The sequence below is a fragment of the Lagopus muta genome, chromosome 6, assembly GCF_023343835.1.
Source record: "Lagopus muta isolate bLagMut1 chromosome 6, bLagMut1 primary, whole genome shotgun sequence".
NCBI lineage: Eukaryota > Metazoa > Chordata > Aves > Galliformes > Phasianidae > Lagopus > Lagopus muta.
In genome coordinates, this window is record NC_064438.1 from 13,557,943 (window position 1) to 13,582,759 (window position 24,817).

At 49.8% G+C, this 24,817-nt stretch overlaps 1 protein-coding gene across 1 annotated transcript; it reads right to left on the bottom strand.

Moving 5' to 3' along the window:
• Nucleotides 1-8: 8 nt before the first annotated feature.
• CD81 (CD81 molecule) lies at nt 9-23,129 on the bottom strand. Its single transcript, XM_048948668.1, has 8 exons — nt 22,994-23,129; nt 15,872-15,986; nt 8,177-8,274; nt 6,275-6,349; nt 4,806-4,913; nt 3,870-3,965; nt 3,480-3,572; nt 9-2,979 (listed from the first exon to the last, which is right to left on the bottom strand). The coding sequence occupies exons 1-8, from the start codon at nt 23,057-23,059 to the stop codon at nt 2,917-2,919; spliced, it is 714 nt and encodes a 237-aa protein (XP_048804625.1). The 5' UTR covers nt 23,060-23,129; the 3' UTR covers nt 9-2,916.
• Nucleotides 23,130-24,817: the final 1,688 nt, after the last annotated feature.

Below are 24,817 nucleotides of genomic sequence, written 5' to 3' on the forward strand. Positions count from 1 at the left end.
GTTTCTTTAAAAAAAAAAAAAAGGCAAAAAGAAATTGTTAAACACACTGCTTTGTGGCATGCTCCACAGTATGAAAAAATCCCAAGCATTCAGTTGAGCTGTCAGCAGCTCTGTTTGACTTTTCCATGTGGTCTTTGAACTCAGACCTGGACAGTTCACTCACCTCCTCCCCACAGCCTCCCTCCTCCCTCTCACTCGGCTTGCAGCTTGCTGCCTCTTGCTTCAGAAAGATGCTTCTTTGGAGAGGGAGGGTTTGTATGGATCACCCACAATTTCATCTGCAACCCCTCTGGGTCAAACCGTACAATTGAACATGGGGACTCTCAGCTGAACTCCAAAGAAAGCGCACCCCTCTCCCCACAGAACTCCTTCAGCCCCTCCCGTGATATCCCCATCAGCACCCACAAGGACAGGAGGCAGCACATGGTCTGAGCAGACATCCTGCTGCTCTCTCTGCTCCCACAGCCCCAACTCCCTCAGCGAGCACCGCTTTTCTCCCAGTTGCTCCTGCACGGGACAGCCCGGATCCCTGAAGCTACACCATCCAAGGACGTGCCTGACCTGCATCGAGTTCTCTGCAGGGAGACCCAGTCCATCTTCAAACAGAGCTGCAGCTACTTACACAGCGTCAACTGAATACTGAACAATATCAAAAACACGGTACAAGGAAAGAAAACAGAATTGAAATGCTTAATGGCATATTTATACACATTTATCAACAGTCAACGAAAAAGGCGGCGAGTTACACATCCATTCTGTATGCTGACAATCCTGATGCACATATATGTAAACACACATGCTTGGCCGATGCATACATCTATAGCCACAGAGTAGATGACCTGAAGGAGCTATGCTGGGGAGCCTGGAAGGGGTTACCTACTGCAAACCCGAGCCTCATTCTCCACGTGCACAAAGTGGACATTCAGGGCAGTGTTGCTTTAAGGCTGTTTCTAAGGCTGAATCTTTTCTCCTCCAAACCCCCTCAAAACAAAGGTCTGTTGAAGCACGTCCTCCTCTTACCTAGAGCAATTTTATATATTTTTCTCCCTCTATATAATTCTTAAAGGCCCTATATACCAAAAGGCAGGAATGGGAAGGGGGTGAGCGAAAGGGGAGAAAAACCACTGCAGGGATCAGCTTGCCCCACTGCAGGAATTTCCTGTTCCATTTTGGCACACACGTGCCACAGACAAGGTGCTCATACTGACCACATTTATCTCTCCTCATCTGATTTGGAGCTCCTCCCCACTACCTGAAGGTAAGGGGAGAGTGAAATCCTCAAAGAAACAGAAATATTCCTGAGGTGAGGAAGGCGACTGCAAGTTTTACATCTTCCCCTTTCCTGCTTCGATGTGGCAAAGAGCTGAGAGATGCTAAGATTTCCAGCTCAGGTGCCCATTTGGACTAAGGAAAAAGCTTTGCTTAAAAATATATATCTATAGAACTATACACATAGATCATCTTTTTAGAGACACTCTGATTTTATTACATAGATCCTGGGTCACTCTTCCCCTCTATGTACAAGGTAAGAGTGGCATACAACAGAAGCCACATACACCTAATTGGCAACCAGCGCTTACCAGAGCACAGGAAAGTATTTGACTGGTGCAACAATCCTGAATTCCCTTGTTCTGGTAAGCTGATCTCTAAGTACTGTTACTGAAAATGAAAGGTCTTAAGAGAGAAACAATTTTTTAAATTCTTTTGCAAAAATCAGGCTATGAAATTTTCCCAGCAATGCTACAGAGTGCCACAATATACTTGAAGCAGGGAAAATTTCACCGAGCAAAAGAGTGATGCAAAGATGAAATCTTAAAGCGTATATGTATACAGCTGGGAACCCCTGCAGTGTGTAAATGTAGAATTTTTAAGGTTAAGGACTTTTTTTTTTCTTCTTTTTTTAAAAAATCTTGCTTTTTTTCCCCCCCCTCCCCCAATATCATTTGTATCTAAGCATCAGTTGGAAAGCTCTGTACAACGCTAGATTCACTCCAGAAATTTATGTCTATAAACATTCAGCGAGGTTTAAAAAAAGAAAAAAAAAGAAATAGAACAACTTAGTTTTCAGGATGTTCTGTTAGAAGAACCGGGACTCAATTCATCCCCAGCCACTGACCCTTTAACGTGACAGATCGCTGGAAATGAGCCAATTTATAAAGTCAGAGCTTACAGAAAAACTAACAAAAAAAAGAAAAAAAAAGAAAAAAAAGAAAAAAAAAAGCTATAAAGATCATCTACTTTCAGAGAGTAAAAAAATGTCAGTGTGACCTGTGGTAAGAGATAACCTAGCGATGCAAACAGATCTGAGAGGAGCATTCACCTCCATCTCGCCAGGACACATCGCACCCGGCCAACTGGGTCTGCTCCCCTTCCTCTCTCCTGGCCTTCCCAGACAACAGTGTGGAAATGCTGGGAATTAGGATGATGGTAGGAAAAGAAAACAAATGACCAAAAAAGCTAAATCCAGCTTCAGCATCAAACTATGCATATATAAAAATAATAATAACAATAAAAAAAAACAGTCTGTATTGAAATAGTAAAAAGCAAGGCAAAGATTTCTGATAACAGGCTGCAGCCTTCTCTTCTGTACATCCTCCACCACTGTTATTTCTGAATTTTGGGGCTGGGGAAGGGGGAGGAAGGATTAGATCTGCTACAGCAGCTTTCCCTATCACACAAAAGTGATGTGTAACTAACTGAGCCACAAGGATACGGGAAAGTTTTATTTATTTAAAAAAAAAAAAAAAAAGTACTTCAAAATAAAAATGATAAGTACTGTATGGTAATATTGGAAGTATTTATATACATTGTTTTCTTTGTCTTTTGTTGAAATGTCTCCTGGTCACTTGGTGGCACTTGGGGTCCCCTCCAGCGCCGTCTGCCCTGCTCCCCCCTTCCCCTCCCCGCTCTCACGCCTCAGTAGACGGAGCTGTTCCTTATGCCGCAGCACAGCACCATGCTCAGGATCATTTCGAAGATCTGTCAGGAGACACAAAGCCACCAGTGAGGTGCTGATCCCCAAGACATAGGAGCTCTCCTCTCTTGAAGCTAGGGATTAAGACATTCTCATGTTCCGCACCCTCCAAGTAAACACTCTCATGCCAAAGATAAGGCAGAGATGTTTTTGCTGCCATTTCTTCACAGATCTGGCCTATTTGAGATAAGATCCCGAGTGCCACTGAACACCAGGGAGAAGATTCCTTCCTGCTGCAGGACCCCAGAGGCCAGGCACCACAGCAGGTGGAAGGACCAGCATTGGAGGCAGTGAGGATGGATGAGCTCCAGCCCCCTACCTTTCCAGAAGGGCCTGTGTGTGGTCCTGCTTCACCCCACTGGCTGGGCACCCACCCCAACAAGATATTGGGGGCACGAAGCCTGCAGTCCTGCTGTGTACCAGAGCAGTTGCGGTGCAGAGGGCTCTGGTCTGCTGGGTGGAGGTCCAGCTTCCCACTTCCCATCCCCACTGTGGTGATGCTTACCATGATGACAGCAACCACGATGGCAGCGATACCGATCAGGTACAGCTTCCCAGAGAAGAGCTCGTCAATCTTTTTGTGGCAGCTTGCGTCAGCCTGAAGCAGAGAACCAACACGGTCAGCACCTGCTGTCCTCCCACCTTCCCCAGATATCCAAAAAAGCACTCTGAGGTCCCCGCTTTCCCCTTGTCCCACTCATGTTTATGGGTCCTGGCTCTAGGACTCCCCACTGGATGCGAGCTCCTCAAGCAGGAGCACCACAGGAAGTATCAACAGGAACCTGATGTCCCTCTACACAATCTCCAAATAAACAACAGCTCTACCCTGTATCCAGATCCCAAATAAAGCCTCAGCTTTCTGTGGCAGTGCTAAGGGCAGAGTAGCCAGTCCTACCTGCAGCAAGCCTTTCAGGAAGTCCTTCGAGCACAGGTCATCTCTCCACAGAGGAGTGAGTGTTCCAACCACAGCATCAGGACCACAGCAGTCCAACTGCAAAGAGAAGGAAAAAACAGGTTAGAAGAGAGCAATCCCTCTCCTCACCACTAAATATCTTCAAAAGCCACCCAAGACTTTGGAGGCATCTTGGATGTGTGTGAGGAGCAGGGGGGGGAAGGGAAGGAAGGCAAGAGGAAGAAACAACTTTCCAGATTCAACTTTTTTCTTCACATGCAGGGCAGCTGCTTCCTACAGTAATCCCAGACATGTCTGGCCTCATATCCTGGAGGAGAATGAATACAGCTCTCTCCAGAAATTTACTTCCTGCTGAGCAGAGGGAAGTCTCAAATGTAGCCACTCAGAGCAACGTTTGTCTTCCACTGAGTTTTACTTGATTTAGAGTGCTGAGGTAAATTAAAAGCAGTTTTGTTAAAGCTCAGGCCACACTTCTTCACACAGTGTGAAGGACAGAACATATAAGAAGGTGCAGCTCTGTTACTCGGCATTTAAGAAGAGGTAGCCTTACAGGCTAGGGCCTGAATGAACCATCATCTGCTTTGGACACTGCTTTTCCTATCCATTTTCCTGACCACAGTTTCTCCTCCTTCCTCCCACATTCTCATTTCCTCTGGCTGCAAGGAAATTCCTACGCAGAGGAGCTTTTTTTTTTCTTTTTTCCATAGAGCTTGGAAAGCAGGCAGCAAAAGCCTAGCAAGAACAGACTTGCTTCACCTCAACCCTAACCACTAATAACGCAGTGCTGTCCTCACTCCCTGCTCTGCAGGTGAAGTTAATGTCTCTTTCTCCTTGGGGAGCAGTTTAAGTACAGTGTGGCACAATAGACCCCATTCCCCAGCAGCTGCCTTGACCAACTGTGTGCAGCTGGAGCCTCACCGTTTCATGGAAAGTCCTCACCACAGCCTTCCCGTTGTTCGAGTCTGAATCTGCCATGAGTGCCTGTTGGAACGCTTGGTCGTAGAACTGCTTCACGTCTTTGGCTATCTAAGAAAGACCAGAAAAACTTCCTTTCAGCCTGAGAATAAGGAAACCCACCCAGCAGCTTCCCCTAGACAGCACTTACAGGCAGACATGCTGTTTTAATAGGTTTGGACCCTTTTTATTATGGAGAAAGCCTTGTCTATCATGGGGCACGAAGTCCCCATCCTGTAATGGCTGCTGCAGAATTAACAGCCATGCCCCAGCTCAGCCAGCTGGCCCAGTGGACTGCACACACCCACCAGCATCTGCTCTGCCAAGCAAGAAAAAAAGAAGACCAGGAAAAAAAGCCCCATTCATTTTCAGGGAAATTGACCTCATGGCTTATCCTCCAACACTTACCAATAATTTGGGAGGGCGATGAAAGGAGGACAGGCAAAAGAAAAAAATATGGGCAAGTATGGGAAAGGAAAGCACTTTCCAGAACACCTGTTTTTGCAGCATGTGATGGATTAGCACACAAATAAAGGGACTGCAGCAAAAAGCAATGCCATATCAATCGCTTATCCCAGCATTTTTTCATAATTACTCGAAAAGTTGGGTTTGGAGGGCAGTACTCCCTGATTATGGTACAGAGGTATGGAAAAAACAAAACAAAACAAATAATTGCTTCCTGATCCTGTAGCTAAAGCAGAACTAACATGGCAGGGCCAGAGACAGACTGCCTGCGGTCCCATGGAGGCATCTCGTGCCTGCTGCACTTGCTGTCCCCCAGGGTGCTGGCCCAGGCAGACTTTCTGCCTCGTCCTCCTGAGTGTCCCCATGGTGCACCCATCTTTTCCTTCCCAGCCCACGAGATGCAATCACACAATACTGGGGTACAGCCAGCTGTCAGAGGCTTCCAAGCAGCTTGCTTATCGTGGCTGAAAAGGCCAACACACAGCTGCCCCACCCATTTCAAACAGTGAAATTCATTGTGAGCGACTGCGGTCATTGCTTTCACGTGGGCAAATCCTAAGTTTCTCCCATATCCTGAAGCTTTCCACCTGCATGCAGAGCAGCAGTCACAGCCCTCCTTACCCTGCCTCCAACTTGCTCTGCTGCTTCACTCATACATCTTGAGCTGCTCAGGATTCACAAACCAACATGTGCAAAGGTGAATTTGCTTGGGAACTGCACGCTGTCTGCACAGCAGTACATTTAGCCAGGGAGTTTATGGTGAAGTCACGCTCTCGGTGTAAGGGTGTTTCCAACCACAGCCCTGAGCTATGTAAGAACTGAGCAGGCCCAACCTTCTGCCATGGCATGCATTATATGCAAACTCAAATTCACTCCCCACCGCTGGCAGCCAGGAGCTGTTTCCAACCCGGCCTTTGTGCCCGCACAGCCTCCCCATCCCACAGTCACAGGACGTGGAACTGCCTTACCTGGTCTTTGTTGACAAATCCCCAGATTCCAGCTGCAACCTCACAGGCAAACAGGATCACCAGGCAGGTGAAGAACTGTGGAGACAAAGTAGGAGGGGGACACTTAAGCACAGCTCTACAGGCTGAAGAAGCAATAAGGTGGGAGGGGTGCATGGCAGGTTTTCTGATGGAGGAGACCCAAGCAAGGTCTGTCATACACTTATCCCAAACACATCATCCTACAAGCTACCAGATGCTACTCCATTCCCAAGCTCCCTGCTGGCACAGCTGAGGAGAGATAACCAGAGCCCCTCTCCCCCTCAGAGACAGCAGGCTCAAGGATGCCCCAGTATCACCAAACCAATTGCTGCAGAAACTCTCAGCCAGTCCTCCCATCCTGCCCCAGGGTGGGAGTTGCCAGCGCAGGGTTAAAAGCACATTTTGGCTGCTGAGGAGCTGCAGGGCTTCAGGGGATGATTAACGGCCAGCTCTCGGCATTCTCAGCTCTGCAAAGCTACTGCAGTTTTTTGAATAAATATAAAAAGTGATGTCTTCCCACAGCCTCGCCCTGTTGTTGCAGCTCCCACACTCCTCCCTGTCACCACACCAAGCCTTCCTCCTCCTCCTTGTTTGTATCTCAGGAACATTTTGTGGCGGTCAATCCATCAGACTGGAATTGGGGTGCTGCAGAGCTCACACAGAACTCAGCGGGAGGGCTCACTTTCATGGTGGTACCCTTTGAGGAGGGGTGGCTTGTTCAGCCCAGATCAAGGGATCAAGCATTCTGCAGGAACAGTTCCGCCAGCTGCAAAGCACCGTGGGTACAGCTCTATACCATGGCACGTATGGAGGTGCTCCTGGCTGGGTGACGGAGGTCTCTGGGTCATTCCTGCAGAGCACCCCAAGTATGCTGCCCTAAATGTCCTTCGAGCCCAGTGGGAGCTCTGGCCAGCAGGAAGGGCCATCAGAAAGCATCTCCAGCCTTTTCCTGGCAGGCCACAGTGTGAGCACATGCAAGCAGCACCCGGCAGCTCGAGCTGCTAATTTCAGCCAAAGCAGACAGCTTCCCCATTGGGCTGCAGGTACGTGGTACCATCTGCCCTCCTAATCCTCTTTCCAACTTCAAGAGGGTATGAGGGGTAATTCAGATTCTGTAATCGCTCATGCTAACAAAAAAAGCAACCCAAAGCTGTCAGACCTTGCTGCAACCATTGCTGTCAGATTTGCGCAGGGGCTCCTCCTATTCCTGGTAGCACTGATAAAGCCTGCAGCAAAACCCTGCTCTCATCCACTAATGTACAAAAGTACTTTATAAAAGCTGATGAGAGCCCCCTCCTTAGAGCCCGTGTGGATACAGAAGCAACCTGGGGGTAAGTGATCTTCAAAGTAAAGGGAAGAAAGCTCTTGTTCCTTCTGTCCTATCAGGGCCTGCAATCATGGGTCACAGTCTTCCACACTGGTAGCATCTTGCAGCCAGCACCTCCCTGAGGCTTGCAGCCATTACCTGGCAATGTTACGAAGCCTGGCACCTGGTCTGAAGCTGAATTGCATGTGAGAACTTGCTGCAAGTACCTGCATGTCCCTCTCCGGAGGCACAAGTTTTTGGTGTGGCTGCACTTTGTGCAAATGAGTTCACACTGTGCCAGGAATCCGAGCTGCTGCCTGACATCAAGGACACCTGTAGCTTTGCAGCACTGGGTTTCCCAAGATTTACCTTGACAATCTCACTAAGATATTGTGGCAAACCTTCGCTGTTTCCTAGTCCTCCTAACAGGCAAAAAACATTAAGATCTGGAATCTCCACAACAGCCTCCAAACCAAGATTGAAATGAGAAACGGCAGGGGATGTAGGGTAGGGAAGAAGTGGCACAGGGACCACTTGATGCCACATTGCTGGGCAGAAGCCAAAGCACCAAGCCTTACCGTCCCCAGAAGGCACTGTGACTCCTGGATTGCGCCGTAGCATCCCAGGAAGCCCACAAACATCATGACAGCACCAACAGCAATCAGGATGTAGATTCCTGCAAAGCAGAGCAAGAGGTAAGGATGTTAACATGGGATGATCTGTGGGAGCATCTCACTGTGGCCAGGCATGTTAGCTGCTCATCGCTGCTCATTACAGGTGTGCATAATTGAGTGCTGGGAGACAGAGGAGCAGAGGCAGCGGTGGACATGGCAGCAGCAAAGCCACTGCATCTCACACTGCTTGCTTCTCCACCAACACTGACATCCTCAGGTCCAAACCTCCACCCTACTATTCCTCCCATTAAAATAAAAGTTATTACTGTCAGCAAGCACCTTTGGGGTGTCTTTGCTCAAGAGATTCCCTCAGCCCGAGCCAACCCTCACTGTTCAGTGGGATGCTTGCACCCCGGCAAACCACACAGCACACGGGAGAGTCAGACCTCAGAGTGCTCCAAGTAGGTAACACCGAACCTTTTAAAAGCAACCACCCCCAAAATTGCTTGATCAATGTTAGGAAGAGGGCATAGCGGGGAAGACAAAGGCACTACAGCATCCTGAAAGCTGCAGTATAGGAATTCCCATGGCACCCTATTTTAAATACTTAAGCAGAGGAAATAAAAATGATGAGTTAGCGTTATCTTTTTAAACAAGCAACAGGGCGTATGGTTTGTTTATATTATACATTACACAAATATTTATCCCACCACAAAACTAAGGGAAAAGCACTGCTTAAGCATCTCATTTAATACAATCTAGCATTTGTTTTTTAGAGGCTCTTCCACAGTGAAGTTTTCTAAACTCTCACAGCAAACTTGCTTCTCAACTATTCCAATGCTGGGACACCAGACACAGGGCGCTGGGAAACCAAAGCTCCTTCACCAAGGAACCCAGAGCTGGGTCACCCAAGTGCTCTCAATGGCCAAGTGCTGCCAGCTCAGTTACACATCACTTGGCTCCTGCTCCAGAAGTACTGCTTTCTCCTCACGTAGTCCATAGGTTTGGTGTATTTTAATTAACTAATATTCTTAAGTATTGTGGGTCTGCCATTTTGTAAATGGGTTCTATTTTCCATTCCAGAGCCATTTGTAATGGGCGTGCGTGACATGAGTGCTCTTACTGACCTCACTGCAAGTGAAGTTAAGCCAAGGTAAACCTTCTAAAAAGCAGATAGACAACAACCTTGATGTGTTTAAAACCCCAGTATGGATGTGATAGCCACAGGAAAGGGTCAACTTCAGCTCCCGATCCTTCCCTTTTAAAACAAAAGCCACTACCCTGCAAACACCCCAGCCCACCTGGACAGGGAAGTGTCCCCAGTACAGCCCCTCTGCTGGGACCCCACATCTCTCCCTTGCTATATTTAGAGGCAGCAGGAGGGAGGAAGCCGGGCGCAAGGGAAGAGCGGCACAATGGCAAGCTGACCCAGCAGGATGTCCCTGTCACGGTGACACAGACATCCTCACCGCGATCCACTGGCTGCTACTTCCACTGCAGACAAGGGGGTAAGTCATTACCATGGCACAAAAGCCACCATTCCCACAGACCCTCCCAGTAGGAGGCAACAATGCAGATGTAGCGCTTCTGCAGAGCTCGATGCTGCAGGTAGTCAACAGGCAGCTTCCTCACAGGGCTATAGAAGGCTGTATTCTTATATCCCTCAAAATGAACACTGAAGGCAACTTCCAGGCTGAGCAAGCATTGTCAGAACATCATTGGGAGAACAGAAGGGACAAGAGCCCCTTCCTGTGCTTCATTTAAGGGTCATGAAGGACAGCTACCTCACCATCATCCCCAGGTCCCACGCTGCCAAGACAGGGAGATGGGTCTGAGCACAGAGAGATCAAAAACCCTCTAAAGCTTGGGGATAGAGGCCAGTTGCAGCGTGGGGCACAACCAAGAGCACTGCAGCCTATGGGGAGGCAATGGGGCCTATTCAAAAACATCTACAAAATACATAACAATACTATATGGTCTCATACAATACAAATTTCCTTGGAAATGCCACACTGAAGGTTGCAAAAGAAAACAAAAGCCAACCAAGACACCCAGCCGTATGCTCTGGATCACGTTTTCCCACACCCAACCCTTCCCCTGAGGGAAAGGAGCTGGTGCCTGGTGTTTGCCTGGGTGCCAGGCAGCGGGAGGGCTGCTCATGGCAGGTCTGGAACAGCCCAGCCCATTTCTCAGAAAGCAGCCTGACACGTCTTAGTTCTCATTCCCGGCAGCCTGCAGCGATGACAGCCAGTGTGGGCTTGGTGTCAGTGAGCAAGGCACCTGTCATCCCATCCTGAATGACACACTGTTCCTCTAAGCACCTGACTGGGCTTCCCCTTGCCCAAGCCTCCTCCTGATTCCAGCTTCAGAGAAGGGAATCAATGTCTGTAAGCCCGTCCTGGACTGAAAAAGCTTCCCACTGCAGGTAGGATCCAGGATGCTAAGTGTTGGGAGCACGGGTGGGAAGCACTAGATGTCATTGCTTGCTCCAGCACTGTGGTCACATTGCTGGCACCCACAGTGTTCTAAAACCCATACCCTCCCTCTGCTGAGAAGGAAGGAAAAAAGAAAAAACAATAGAAAAAACAGAGAAGAAATAATAATAAATTAAAAAGAAAACCTCAAAAAATAAAAGAAGGAACGAGCCCAGCAGTGTCCTTGCGAAATGAGGAGCAGGACAAGACAGCCCTCCCCTTGTGCAAGGCTCCAGGCAGGGGCATTCCCAAGCAGCTCCCACCTACCTCCCCCCATTCTCTCTCTTCTCTCTCAGCAGCTTTAACTCATTAAGCTAATGGAAGCCAGTCTCTTCCCCTCAGGTCACCATGGCAATGTTTCCAAAAGAAAAGAAAAGGAAAAAAAAAAAAAAAAAAGCAAAAAGAAATCTCCCCAGCATCGCACCATTCTTCCCAGGAAAGCTGGGCGGCTCTCCAAGCCTTGCCCCCCTCACGATGCTCTCCTCCTGCCCTAGGCTGCCAGGCCAGGGCTTGCGGAGCCTTTGTGGGGAGGGAAAAAGAGATTTTTGTTCTCATCCTCCCGCCAGAGCGGCTCCCAGGGAGGAGAATGCAAGGCTTGTGCAAGCCACCAATGAGACTGGCAGGGCTGCAGCCGCCAAACAGGGAAGGCTGGCACCAATGCTTGGAGGTGGGGAGGACAAGTCCTGGAGAAAGCTGTCTCCATAGCCAACAAGTCCTGACCCTGGTCCGCTTCCTTTCAAGCTGAGGGTGAGACAGAGGCAGGGCGTGGGAAGTCCCTCCAAGTTGGGCTGGATGAGGGGAGGCTGCGCTGGGATATTTTTATCCACTTACTCATGGAATCAGCCCAGCAGGTCCCCCCCAGCCCCAGGAGCCTGTATCCCATCTCACAGTGCAAGCAGGACCAACAGTGCTTTCCTGGAAATGGTGTGAGAGGCGCCAAAAAATAGAGAGAGTGCTGGGAGATGACAGCTGGGAAGCCCCTTCCTTTCCCTCCAGCCCTTTTCCTAAGAGAAATGCTGCTGCTCCATAGCTGCTAATGCCTTCCAGATGGAGTAACCCTGTCGCATAGCATGGAAAGCCCTCTGGGGCCACACGTCACGCATGTGGAGACACTGCCTTTGCGTGGGAGAACACGAGGAAAAGGAAAGGGGTTCACCTTCCTTTACAAAAACAAAGGGAATGTGTGGAGAAACCCAACAAACATCCACATGTGTACACACCCATACGCAAACTGACCCCACAGGAAGAGATGACACAACCAGATTTCTTCTGTTCTGCCTGTCTGGGAAATGTTGGGTCATAGAATCATATGACAGAGACCTTGGGTCTCAAAAGTCAGTATGCAGCTTGGAGGAGGACTGCTGCATGTCTCCAGCATCCACAAAGCCCAGGGAGTTTTAGAGCTTCCCTTGACTTCAGTGCACAAACAGGGAGCACGAGCAGGCTGCATGTTAGAGGCAACGAGGCTGCCTTCTGAGCCTAACTCGAATACGCAATGACACAAGTTGTTTTGCACTCGGGTAGATCTGAACCCAAAATAACTCACTGCCACCAACTTTAAGTCAAGATTTACTAAGCCAGCAGGGAAGTGGCCTTAAGTCAGAACCAATTTTAGCTTGCAGAGTAAATGATCCTCGGGAGCTAATCACTATGAAGGTATGTTGGGTTACAATTAAGTGTAAGTTGCTTTTTTAATAGAAACTGATTCTGAGCTAAAAATACAGAAAGGTCATTATTTTCATTGTTAAAGAAATGGTATAAGCCAAACACTTAGAGGGAACTATTGACAACGTGTTGTGCACTATATCTGTTATTTTAAGAAAAATTCTACCACTATTGAAGGAGTTGATCTGTCAGTGATTATTGGCAAGTTGAGGACCTACAAACCACAGCCTTTTCTTCTTTTAAGAGACTAGATAATTAAATTATCCTTACCTATAAATAGGTTTATTTCCAATAGAGAAAAATACGCACACTTCCAACTGAGAAAAAAATAAACAAACAACAAACCATGTACAAGTTAATTTAGCAATCACCCACTCTGCTCACTCTGCTTCAATGCCAAATGTAAGCCCTGTTTTCTACTGCTGGGTGTGGGAGCTTGGCCACCGCTCACATCTCTGCCAGTCAGCCACACATCAGGGCCTGAAGGAGCAGAGCACAAGGACGCAGAAATTGGGACTTTGGGGCTCCCTGGGTCTTTCCATGACAGCCTGCACCCAAGATATGCAGCCCTGTGACATAATGGCTTGGCCACAACTGGAACCCATGGCCATGAGCGCTCCTACATGTCGGAAGGCCAGCAGGTAAACCCAGGGAAGCTCAGGTGTCCTGACCACTCCTGCACAGCTGCTAAATAAGCTTTAACGTGAGCATCAGAGCCTCTGAGGCCAGCAAAGTCTCCTGAAGGTGCTGTACGAAGCCCAGGCTGCAGAGAGGATGCCAGCAATGGTATCGCATCATGATCACATGCAGATGCGGGGGAGCCAGAGCCAGAACTGCCATCTTTATCAGCCTCGTCGCTAGGGGAAAAAGCCCAAACATAGAAAAGTGATGATATGTTTTCTATTTGGGCAGCAATACACTGCAGGACAGCAGAGAAGGGGAAAGAAAGGGAGTGGCAGCAACAGACTCCGTGTCCAAATTTAAATCGTTACTGTGTGCCTGCCCGAAACCCTACACTCTCCCAAAGAGAGCCGGTGCTGCTGTTCTGGGAAGGAAACGGCAGAGGAACCACTGACAAAAAGTGAAAAGTCAGAGGGAAAACTAAACAGCAGCAAACTCAGCCCTCTTCCTACACCCAATGCCGCATGGAAAACTACACCCAAGTCTGCACGGCTCTGTGCTTGGCCCGAGGCCCAGGGGTAAGACAATGAAAGCCGTGGGTCGTGCTGCTCCATCCCAGTTGGGAACAGCTGGGTACCCACTGCCCAGTTTGGAATGCTGAGAGGAGCCAGCAGCGAGGCTCTCACAGCACTGCTCTTTTGAAAAAGAAGATGGTTCTTTATGCAGGGGGTCACTAGATATCTAGGAAATGGTTAGCCAGTTGTTAGCATTCAGTTTGTCAACGCTGCGAGCTACTGTAAAGGCTGGTTGCTGACCAGCTAACAGCATATTTCACGACAGGTTTTTGATTGAAATCCACAACTAAAAGGGAGAGAGAGGAAGAGCAGGAGGAAACCCAGCTGCTCTCTCAGAACAGCTGCCAGCAGGGAGGGCTGTGAGGCACCCAGCTCCCACTGCTGGCTCACGCTGCCTCTCTGTATGGTGACTTACACTTGCGAGCTCACAGCTGATGTGTATGTAGAAGCATGCCCAGGCTTCCTCTGTTAGGCAAAAATAACTCACCAGTGCCAGCAGAGCCCCTTAGCAAGTCAAATCACCTCGGAAATTGCACACTGTAAAACCATAACCTTGGAAGGAGAGCAAGCAGTTTCCTCTACAGTCTCAAAAGCACGAAGCACCCCAGAGATCCCCATCCCCAGTCTCGCTGGCTCTTGGAAGCCCCAAACCAGCTGCTGTGCCCCTTGTTGCAGCGTGAGCTCTCCAGGAGGGGACCTGCAGGGGGAGAAGGCTGTGGTGGCAAGCTGCTTTGCTTCTGCCTTATTTCTGGGGAGACATGAAACCCTGACGCAGGCTGAAGATAGATAAGCATCATGCCTTGCTCCCCACATCCTCCTCCTCTCATTTCTCCATTGCTGCCCAGCCCCGCATGCAGCACTGTTTTTTCCTCTCACAACACACATGTGGCTATAACAACTTTTACAAAACAGCTCTTTCTTTTTGGACAGCTTTTTCTTTCTGGACCCAGCAGAAAAGCCAGGAGGCAGCAAAGCACCACTCCCTCTCCCGGATACAAACCCCCACTGTGCATGTTTGCCCCTGTTGACTGTTCCATTGTGCTCCCCATCCCACAGCAAGGCCTGCCCAGCATTACAGCCTCCCTACAGGCCCTGGAAGCCACTAAAAAGCAGCTTGAAAGGGAAAAATACATATCTAGAGACCAGTCCTGGGCTCAAGGGAGAAGTCTCCAAGGCAGGAACACTGTGTGGTTGTTGGATGGCCAGGAGAAAGGAGGGGGGAGAAGGGGAGGGGAGGGCATGCCAGTTGTTGGGGGGAAAAAGAGGAGTAAAAGGAGAAAAACAGAATCCCAGACTTCAGGCTGAAGAGGGCTGGCTAAGAGAGACAGCAGCTGAAAGAAACGCTTTGCTATTATTACTGCATGGAAATTACAGCCACCAGAAGGAATCCAGGCAGAGTGTTGCTGACTATAACTTTAAACAGAGCAGGAGCCGTGTGGCCGGGCTGCTTGCAGCACTGGGAGCCAGTGGGGCTGGGGGGGTTTTGGCTTGCTGCTGTTGTGCACTCCCCACCCGCACCCAAACAGCAAAGGGCAAGGACAGAAAGTGAATGTAAACAAGCCAAAGAGCAAAGGATGCTCATAGGTTTTGGAGAAGTGTCTTTTGGGACACATCCATTTGGCCTCCAAAGAAAGGAGGTGTTTGGATCAGCTCCTGGAAAGGAAAATGTTTAACTTTTTTTTTTTATTATTATTATTATTAATGTAAAACATACAAAGGGGAAATACTTTAAATACAGCTCTGGGTACAAGGCAGGAGGGGGCAAAACCCACTGCTGCTGACAGCAGGAGCATCTCTGGCAGTCATGCACAGCTGGGCAGAAGGGCTTGGGCATGGTTTTAAACTAAAAGAGATTTAGGTGAGGAGAAATTCTTTCCTCAGAGGGTGGTGAGGCATTGGCACAGCTGCCCAGAGAAGCTGTGGATCCCTGGAGGTGCTCCAGGCCAGGCTGGATGGGGCCCTGGGCAGCCTGAGCTGGTGGAGGGCAGCCCTGCCCATGGCAGGGGTTGGAATTGGGTGGACTTTAAGGTCCCTTCCAACTCAAGCCATTCTGTGATTCTCTGATACACCACTTGATGCGTAGATGGAATGTAAACACTTTCAGCTACAGACGAGAAGAGGAACAAACTCAGACCTCCGCCTTCCCCTGATATACAGACACATACTTTCCGTGTCACTGATCTGAGGAGTTCTGGAAGGACCAGTCTTCACTCCACCTGTGCAACCCATGAATGATCACCACAAAGCAGGGCAGTACAGAGAATATCAGGACAGCAGCATGTATCTCAAGCCCTCCCTTCTGCCTCCATCCCAGCACTACTTACCGACATAGAAGGTGTTGGGAGCCTGCTTGTCACCCAGCTGCAGGTAGAGGATGTTGGTGGTCTGCGAGTCATGGCGGAGCCACAGAGCCACTCCGAGGATGATGCCCCCGGCCAGCTGCAGAGAGAGCAGAGCCACATGTTACCCATGGCCGGACCTAAACACCAAGGCAGGAGCATGATAATGACCTGCAGGTAGCTTTAATGTCCTGTTATTTCTTCCTGGCAGAGTGGACTTCCAGCAGGATTCACCGTGCTATCCATGGCAGTCCCCTTTCACTTAAAAAAGCATCAGAGAAAGGATGGAATTTCAGATCAGTTGCTGGAAACATCTGCTTAAATGCCCATCTGAGTGTTTGAAACTCCCAAAGCCGCTCATCTTAAAAAAGAGCCCATGTACAAAACTGGAAGATAACTCCTGAAAACTACAGAAGTGGACACACAGTGTTTTTCATTAGGGTCTGAGGCAGGTCAGGTGCAAGCACGAGGGTCACATTTGACAATATGAAAATAGAGATTTTGCTTAGGAAAAGTGCAAAGTCCTCAGCTGTGCAAGTGCAGCAGTGCTCAACCAAATGCACGTGGACTTAAGTTTCCAAAAAAGGCTCCTTGCATTCAAGCCAGTCTTGCTCCTCCTTAAGCCAGAAAGTGAGTTTCTCCCTTGCTGACTCCTGCAAATCCCAACCAAAACTCTGTTTCATTGGGGTGCTCCCACAGCTTGGGCGAGCACACAGCCTGTACAGAACTCCCTGGGCAAGCTGACCTCGTGGCTCCTGGCATAAGGGCTCCCTACCTTCACCTTGTGGGCAATGCAGGAGAGCAAGGAGAAAAGCTTTGCTCTCCACAGCGACCACCTTTAGCACTTGTCCCCAGTGATCAGTGCTACCTCCCTGCTTGCAGGCTCCCTCCAGTGTGGCTCTCCCAGCCCTGGCTATGGATGTGCCACGAAGGCAGCCAGTGCCCCAGCTGGGCTCTAAATAAGGCAGCCAGCGGCATCGCCCCACATTGAGCCTGACATTGCTTGCTTATTGTCTGAGAACATAACAAAGCCTGTGTCCACTTATCCTCTGGGAAGGAAGGGGCAGTCCTCAGATTCATGGATGCCATTGCAAACAACCCATCTCTTGAATGGGGCAAAGAACTCAGCCACGCTTGGGATTCAGTGGGGAAGGAAACAAGAAGAGAGGAAGGAGAGCACGGAAGGGGAAATAGAGCACTGGACTGCTGCAGAAACTCAGGTTCCAGCAGAATAACGTGTTGGGTTTTTTTCCAATTAGAGAACAGCCCAGAAAGAAAAGCATTTTTTAAACAGAGCACCAAGAACCTTCAGCTGGAAGTTTCAATCCAACAGCAGCTGCATTTCTTAAGAGCAAACAACATTCACTCACTAATGAAAACAGGATTTAGGCTACGCTGAGTAACTTTTTCCATGAAAATCATACATCCTTCTACCACCAAGCAGCACAGAATGCAACAACAGCATCTTTCCAAAGGAATGAAAACAAGAGGGAGAAAACCCTGCTGGTGTGTTGGAGTAACCCTGTGTCCGCTGGGACGTGAGCATTTACATTGCAGCAGCACTTGGAGAACCCCAGTTTCCCTGGGTGCCTTCCTGGTCTCCAAGTTGCATAGCCTCATTGCCTAGATTTCCCTTATTTTTCCTGTAGGTATCCATCAGCTCATGCAGGCTATTGAATTCCTTTTTCCTTGTCATGCTGTTCAGACCATAAAGTCTCTGAGACTCATTGCAAACACAAACCCAGCACAGCCCCGATTTGTGTTTTTGGGGACTGCTCTAATGGGAGCGATAGTAAAAGCTTCAATTTCAGCAACGCTCGTGCTACATTTCTCTTAGATGTGGTTTCACAACCCTTCTAACTGACAGTTCCTCTAATACCCCCCTGTGCTTGTGCCTTTGCCTGCCTTTATTTTACAAATAATATTAAAAATCTAGAAAAACCTCAGAAGAAAACACAAAGCCAAATAACACCTCCTCCACCCTCCTCCTGCCCCTCTGTAAAGGCACAAGGAGCTGATCCCAGGCTTTATACCCCAAAGGGCACAGTGTACTGGCACAGAAGAGCCGACCACGGTAGTTCTGCTGTTTCCTCTTTGCTTCTCTTTTCCAGCTTCCTGAGATTTATTGCTTCTGCCTCAGTCAGCCAGACTTTTCTAGCTGGATCCTGCCTGCCTAAGACGGTGTCTGAGGCTGCTGGCTGGCACAGGGGGGAATGGCAGCCTCCTGAGACACAAAATCCAAGAGATGGGGCATCACTTTATCATGATAAAGAAGCAAACACCCATGCTTTAAGAGCATAAGGCACATTACTCCTCTTGCCATGAACATGGGGAATCCCTATACAAGATGATGCTTGTGCACATGAGGATGTGTACCACTCTCTTTTTCTGCCGTTACCACACTTCTTCCTCCTGCCGCCTATCTCCACCTCTCTCCCCAATAATTTTCCTGGCAGGGAGGAGGAGGAGAAAGAAGAAGCCGTGGCTATGGGGCTCCTTGACCAAAGTGTAACAGACATCCTGCAGTCTGGCCCCAAGGAAAAGAAGGGTTATGTCAGTGCCGGTATTTCACAATGCTGTATTTTTAACAGTGCAGCTTCCCATGGACATGGCTGGCCCTCCTGCTCAGTTTGGGCCATAGGGAGTGAGGGCATGGAAGGATGAAGCAACTCACCAAAGCTGAAGCAGCTCACCATGCAAGCAGCCAGGAATTAATTGCTACATCAGAGTTGAATGTAAGCAGAGGAAGTGACTTAAATCAGATAAAGGAAGATGCAATTCAACTGAAGGAAGCCAAAGAACTTAAAAATCTTCTTTACTGAACTTGACTCAGGCACTTGCAAGCCACAACACTTCTGGAAAGTAGAGATGAGATCTCTCCATCATCTCCTGATATCACAGTCTCTGATGGCGGTCAAAGGGGAGGCCACATGGCTAAAAACGTGCAGGCTAAGTCTGTTCAGAAACTGGGGCAAAAATGAAGCAGAAAGGCCCGTTTTCTTCATGCACAGGAGGAAGGCTGCATTTTATCCATGCTGTGCCTGGAGCAGCTCAGCCATGGCCACTTTCCAGCAGCCACTATTAATAGAGCAGCGGAGCAGGACCAAGTTCTCCGCTGGTGCCTATAGTTACCAGCCCAACAACATTGTGAGGCCCTTCCAAACAGACCCAGAGGAACACTCCTGGAGTAGTGGTAGGCTGGGTGCCAAACACAGCCCAAGCAGGAGGAGGGGAAGGGTGAGAGCCCTGTGTCCCCACTCACTGGAGGAGGACACACCGTGAGATGCTCCCTGCATGGGTACAGCTTCAGGCACTGGCACCCATCAGCAAGGGTTAATTGCCCCAGCAGTACAGGAAAACATTTTCAGATACATCTTTAGAATCAGTTTGGCCACACACATCAGTGTTTAGCTCCACTGGTAATACAACAGCTTTCCCTTTTTAATAACACACACCCACACAGCGCTTTCCATCACAACATCAAAGTACTCCCAAGGCGTGTATGCGCTCTCACAGGAGGTGAGCTGTAGGGTGTCTGACAGATGAGCCACAGGAACACAGCTGGCAGTGATGCTCCCTCCTCGGGTAGCGAAGGCAGGTACTGCCATGGGATGGAGCACTGTTTCAATGAGCTCCTGCAGGCAGACACTGAAGGCTCACAGGAATGGTTGTGTACACACGATAGCCCAGAAACATCACAGCGAGATGCCGCCAAGGCACGTGGAAATACGCTGCACTGTGCATTCCCAACTACACCGAGCCCCAAGTCACTACAGCCAGATGCCAGCAAAGCCTTCTGTCCTCAGTGTTTGCAACACTGTGATTCCCAGGGAGACCAAGGATCAAAACATAAACCCCACTGCACTGGAAAAGCCTGTGACACACTGTGACTAACACTGTTTAAGCAATTTCCAGTCCAGGCATGCGTGTGGGGCTGCAACCCAAACAAGACTCAAACTGTTTCTACGAACCTGCCAGGCTGCTTCTGAGCAGAGTGTTTGAGCCGTGCACTGCACCAACCTCCATCTCTCCCACTGGGTTTCCATCCCCTGTTTTAAACCTCATTTAAATCCTTGCTATTATGATGAGGGGAACGAGTCCTGGAGCACGACAGACCCCACTGGGCCACCACCGAGGGCTGAGGAAGTGCAGGCTTGCCACCTTCCTCAGCGTCACCAAATGTCTGCGTATGTGCTTTGCAGGCTGGCAGATGACCAGCAGAATTTCCCCAGAATTGTTAAGAGAATACTCAGCAACTTCACCTGTGTTTATAATGCATGGTCTTTCACGTTCCCCCTGTGCTCCTCCTTTTCATCCCCACCCATGCTCAGCATGCGTAGGAGAAAATAGCTACGTGTAGCATAGAAGGGAGGACTGAATCATAGAATCATTGAGGTTGGAAAAGACCACTAAGATGAGCTAGTCCAACCGTCAACTGGTCACCACCATGCCAGAGGTGAGCTCTTTGGACCAGACCCCTCACTGGAGCAGGTGGCAGTGTGCTGGGCTGGAGATGTCAGCTGATAGGCTGGGTGAGAGCAGGCTGATTCCTCCCTGCTTATATTTAATCACATTTCAAAAGACCTATTAGGCCTCCTTTGGCGTCTCAGGGTATATAAAAGTGGCTCCAGCCCAACGTGCCAGCCCCAACCTGGACTGTGCTGAGGCCCTTCCACCAGCGACGCCTCAGGGCCTGAGCTTGGCAGCTCACTCCACAGCCACTCAATAACCCAGCACCCTTCGCGGACAGCTGGCCATCTCCCAAAAGTCACCGCTCCCCGTGGCTCTCAAATATCACAAGTATACTGCCTAATTCAGGCATGCAAGAAAAAACAGAAGCAGGGTTCAAGTATTTCTACCAAGGTTTCAGGCCAAGCTTGTAAGCTTTTCCTTATTATCCTTGACAGAATGTCAGTGGGGTGAGGCTCTTCCAGAGCTGCCCTTGTCCTCTTCCACCACCCTAGTGATGCCTGCAAGCTATCATCATGCTACAACCCAGCACAACTCTGCTGGAGGTGCAACAGGTCTACTGGAGCTTCAGAAAGCTCTCAGCAGCCTCAGGACTCTCCTTCCCAGTACCCGGCAGCACACACCAGCGACGTGCACGGAATCCTATGTAAGCTCACTGACAGACATCCTGGCCCAGCTGCTTGCCCCAGCCACCAAAACAGCCTGGTTCTTCCTAAAGCGCAAGCACAAGGTAAAGAAGTTTCCAAAAGGAGAAATCTCAGGCAGATGAGGCTGCCAAGGCGCCCAGGGCGACTGGTGCTGAAGCAACATTTTACTTCTGCTTCCCAACACGGCGGCTTTGATATGCCCCCGCGCTGCTACGGAGGTGTCCGTTTATTTACGCCCCAGCAGAACAACGGGGCCACTTCAAAAAGTTATCAGCTTCTTTCTTACTTGTTAACACAACTAAGGCTTAGAATTACTTCCTTTCCTCCCCCGGAGTGAGCTGCTTTTCAGCATGCGGCCAAGCCCCGGTGCCTGCCAAGCTCCCAGTTCTGCCTCAAGCTTGTTTTCGACTCAGCGCCAAGCATACAACAAGCAACAGAGCAGTCCCACAGCCCTCACATACCAAGCAGCTGGCACCAACACCGCCCCAAGCCCCTCATCCCACATCTCCCAAGGGCTGGGACACCCACACAGCTGCCTTGCCAACAACCCAGACACCCTGCAATGAGCACTTCAGCGCTGCTTCCTCCCTCGGAACATAAAACTATCACAGGTCTTCACGACGGGGTAGTGACCAAAACATCTCCTCCCACCATCTGTGGGAGGCTTGCTCCTCACCGCATTGATGAGGTGCTAAACCTTACAATCCCCCTCGACTCCTGCTTATGGAAAACTAGAAGGGTCTGAAAGCCATCAGACCTGTTGTTTACCGCCCCAGAGCCTGTCAGGTTCGTGAAAAACATTGGTGGAGGAGGCAGCCCCGGGAAGCAACTGCTGGCTGGCAAACCCTGGGCAGCGCTTTGGGAAGCAGGCACCAGAAGCCATAAAGGGAAGGAAAATGGATGTGGCATTCCCCTTCTAAGTGAAAGGATGGTTTACTGAGAGTTAGGTATACAGAATGAGTAAGAGAGCCTGCCCAAGAGCAGCAGCAGCACAGGGACCTCCTGTATCCTTCCTGTCCCCACGGGACCCTTCCTTTCTGCATCCACACTTCTGCAACAAGAATGGCAGGAAGCTAGGAACAGGAGGGAAGCAAAACCCCCGGATAGGCACTGAACCTCGTGGGGAAACAGCCCAGGGAGGCGCAGCCCTGTTCTGCTGCCTAGAGAAGGAGGAGGACGGTCCCAACTTATCCTGCAGCTGGCACAGCATCGGATATCAATTAATCCCGCTGTCGTCACCGCTTGTCAGCCTTCCTCAGTCACTGCTATGTGAGAAGAAAGGCAAAGCACAGTCTCAAGGCAGGCTGGATTGGGGAGCGTCTCCACCGCTCCCTGACGCGTCAGCGTCTGACCCAGAATTGGGAAAAACGGGCAGGAACGCAAATGGTGACCTTCCTCCCCCAGCAGGAGGACCCACTGCCACCACCATGCCCAGGCAGACGAATTATTCCATGAGAAACTTTCTCAGGAAAGCAAAACCTCAGCGACACCCTGGGAATATCCGCCGGCTCCACTAAGTTCCCAGAGGCAGCGCCCAGCTCTACCCCAGCCCGCTCCAGCGCTGCCAGGGCTGCGAGGGGCAGCAACAGCCCCAGCCTCCCCTGCTTTACGCATCCCCTCCGCACGGGGGGGCTCACCCTATCCAGCCCTCGGCAACCGAAACACCGCACGGGGTGCGCGGAAAGAAGACAGCGAGCCGAACCCCCGCCCTTGTGCGAAGATCCACAGACGCAAAAATACATCCATCTGCGCGAGTATATATAGACGTGCCGTATGAATAAATACAGAAATAAATAAAGCTGCGTTTGCACGCAAAAAAAATAGCAAAGGATAAATGTTCCCCGCGCCCCGCCGACCAAAGCCCTGATAGCAGGGTGCAAAGCTCGACATGGGGGCTGGTTGGTGGAGGAAGGGGGGGGCAGAAGGAATGGAAAAACCCCGGCTCTAGCAGAGCGCGCAGCCCAACCACCCCCACCGCGCTGGGGCTCACCCAGAAGATGAAGTTGAAGACGAAGAGCAGGTATTTGATACACTTGGTGCAGCCCTCTACCCCCATGGCGGCTTCGGCGGCGGCAGCTCCCAGTCTGAGGCCAAGCTAGGCGGTGGCGGGGAGGGAGAGAGGGAGGGAGAGCAGGGAAGGGCCGCCCCCTGCCCGCCCCCTCCCGAGCGGCGGAGTCCCTTTGGGTCCCACCCTCTAAAGCATTTTTTCCGTTCGAATGTTTTTTTCCTTCCCTCTCCCTTCCCCCGTTTTTCGTTTCCCCTCTTGTTGCCTTCCCACCCTCCCACCCCTCCTTTTCCCCACTTGCTCATACATTAAAACTCACCGCCGTGTTCCCAATGCTTCCTTTCAGCCTTACCACCCAAAAGATCACCCCCAAATTGTGCGGAAGCACTCACCGTGCTTGCTTTGCTCCTTTCCCCACCCATCTAGGGGTATTTCAGGGCTCACCATCAAAGAGATGAGGGGCTGCCCAGAGAGAGGGTGGAGTCACCGACAAGGTGGACAACCTTGAATGCTGGAGGTGTTCAAGGAACATTTGGATTTTGTGTTGAGGGATATGGTTTAATGAGTACTATTGGTGATAGGTGGATGGTTGGACTGGATGATTGAAGGCCTTTTCCAACCTTGGTGGTTTTGTAATTCTGAGATCTGTGTCACACGTGTTGACATTTTTAGTATCCCTCATGTTTAATTTTAAAAGCCAAAAAGCAGCATCACGGAATCAGGAGGAAGTTTCCCCATCTTCTAGGCTAACCCCACTTTGGTTCATCTGTGCATCCCTGGAAACACAGCCTGCTCTCACCCTGCTGTGCATCCAGCAGGCACAGTTGCTTCTTTTAGGGCTGGGATACCAAAAATGTCAGAACAGAATTCAGAACACAAGAGCCCGATCAAGAGCAAAACCTTAAATGTCTAAAAGAAAAAAAAAAAAAAAAAAAAAGAAATGAATTCAGGTGTTCAGACAGCATCCCTGGTGCCTGCTGAACCCTGCTTTGCCTTCTGCACCTGCTGTGCACCCAGTGAGGACTGAGGCAGAACAGAAGCTGGCCCAGTTCCCCAATGACTAGCACTGAGTACATCCCCAACTGTGGGCTTACCATGGATGCATAAATCCTTTGTCTCTAAGTCCAGTTTACTCATTTGGCCTTACCAATGAAGCTGGAGCCTAACAGAGGTATTCATGCACTAGCTGATAGACCAAATTGTTGGCTATAGGAGTAATCCTGCCTGGATCCTGATACAAAGGATAATGATCCCAAATTTGTTCCCCTGCTATGACACAGCAATGCCTTGCTTTCTGCCCAAGGTTTGCTGCAGGGAAGAGAAAGAACTGCCTGCAAATTGTTAAGGCCTAAGCAGCAGCACAGCCAGAGCTGGGGTTAGGAAGGAAAGATACTCAAATCAGTGTCTGCATGCTGAGAAGCTGGCAGCCCCACTGTAATCACTACCACCAAACTGGCACTGGAGCCACCAATGGGAAGCTTGGGGTTTTTGGAGGGTGGTATCACAGCGGTTTCCTTTCTGCCTTATCTTACGGAAAGTAGCAAATGAGGAACAAAACTTCTCATACACTCCAAATGCTAAACAATCTGGCTCAGAGCTAATGCATTCCTATTGCTGGGCATCCCCATGCCTGAGCCACATGCTGTCCATGGCTCCAGCTCGAGGGTCACAGCTCCCATCTCCTGCAACACCCAGCTCTGGGATCTAAATGAGGTTCACCCACCTGCCCACCCTGACAAAACCTCTCTACAGCTTGGCAGTGGGGAAGGATTTCAAACTTTGTCCAAATATCCCTCTCTTCTATCAATT

Coding starts and splice junctions, on each gene's coding strand:
- CD81 (XM_048948668.1), bottom strand. CDS start 23,059: ATGGGGGTAGAGGGCTGCACCAAGTGTATCAAATACCTGCTCTTCGTC. Junction 15,987..22,993: donor TCTTCAACTTCATCTTCTGG/GTGAGCCCCAGC, acceptor CTCTCTCTGCAG/CTGGCCGGGGGCATCATCCT. Junction 2,980..3,479: donor TCGTGGTTGCTGTCATCATG/GTAAGCATCACC, acceptor GTCTCCTGACAG/ATCTTCGAAATGATCCTGAG.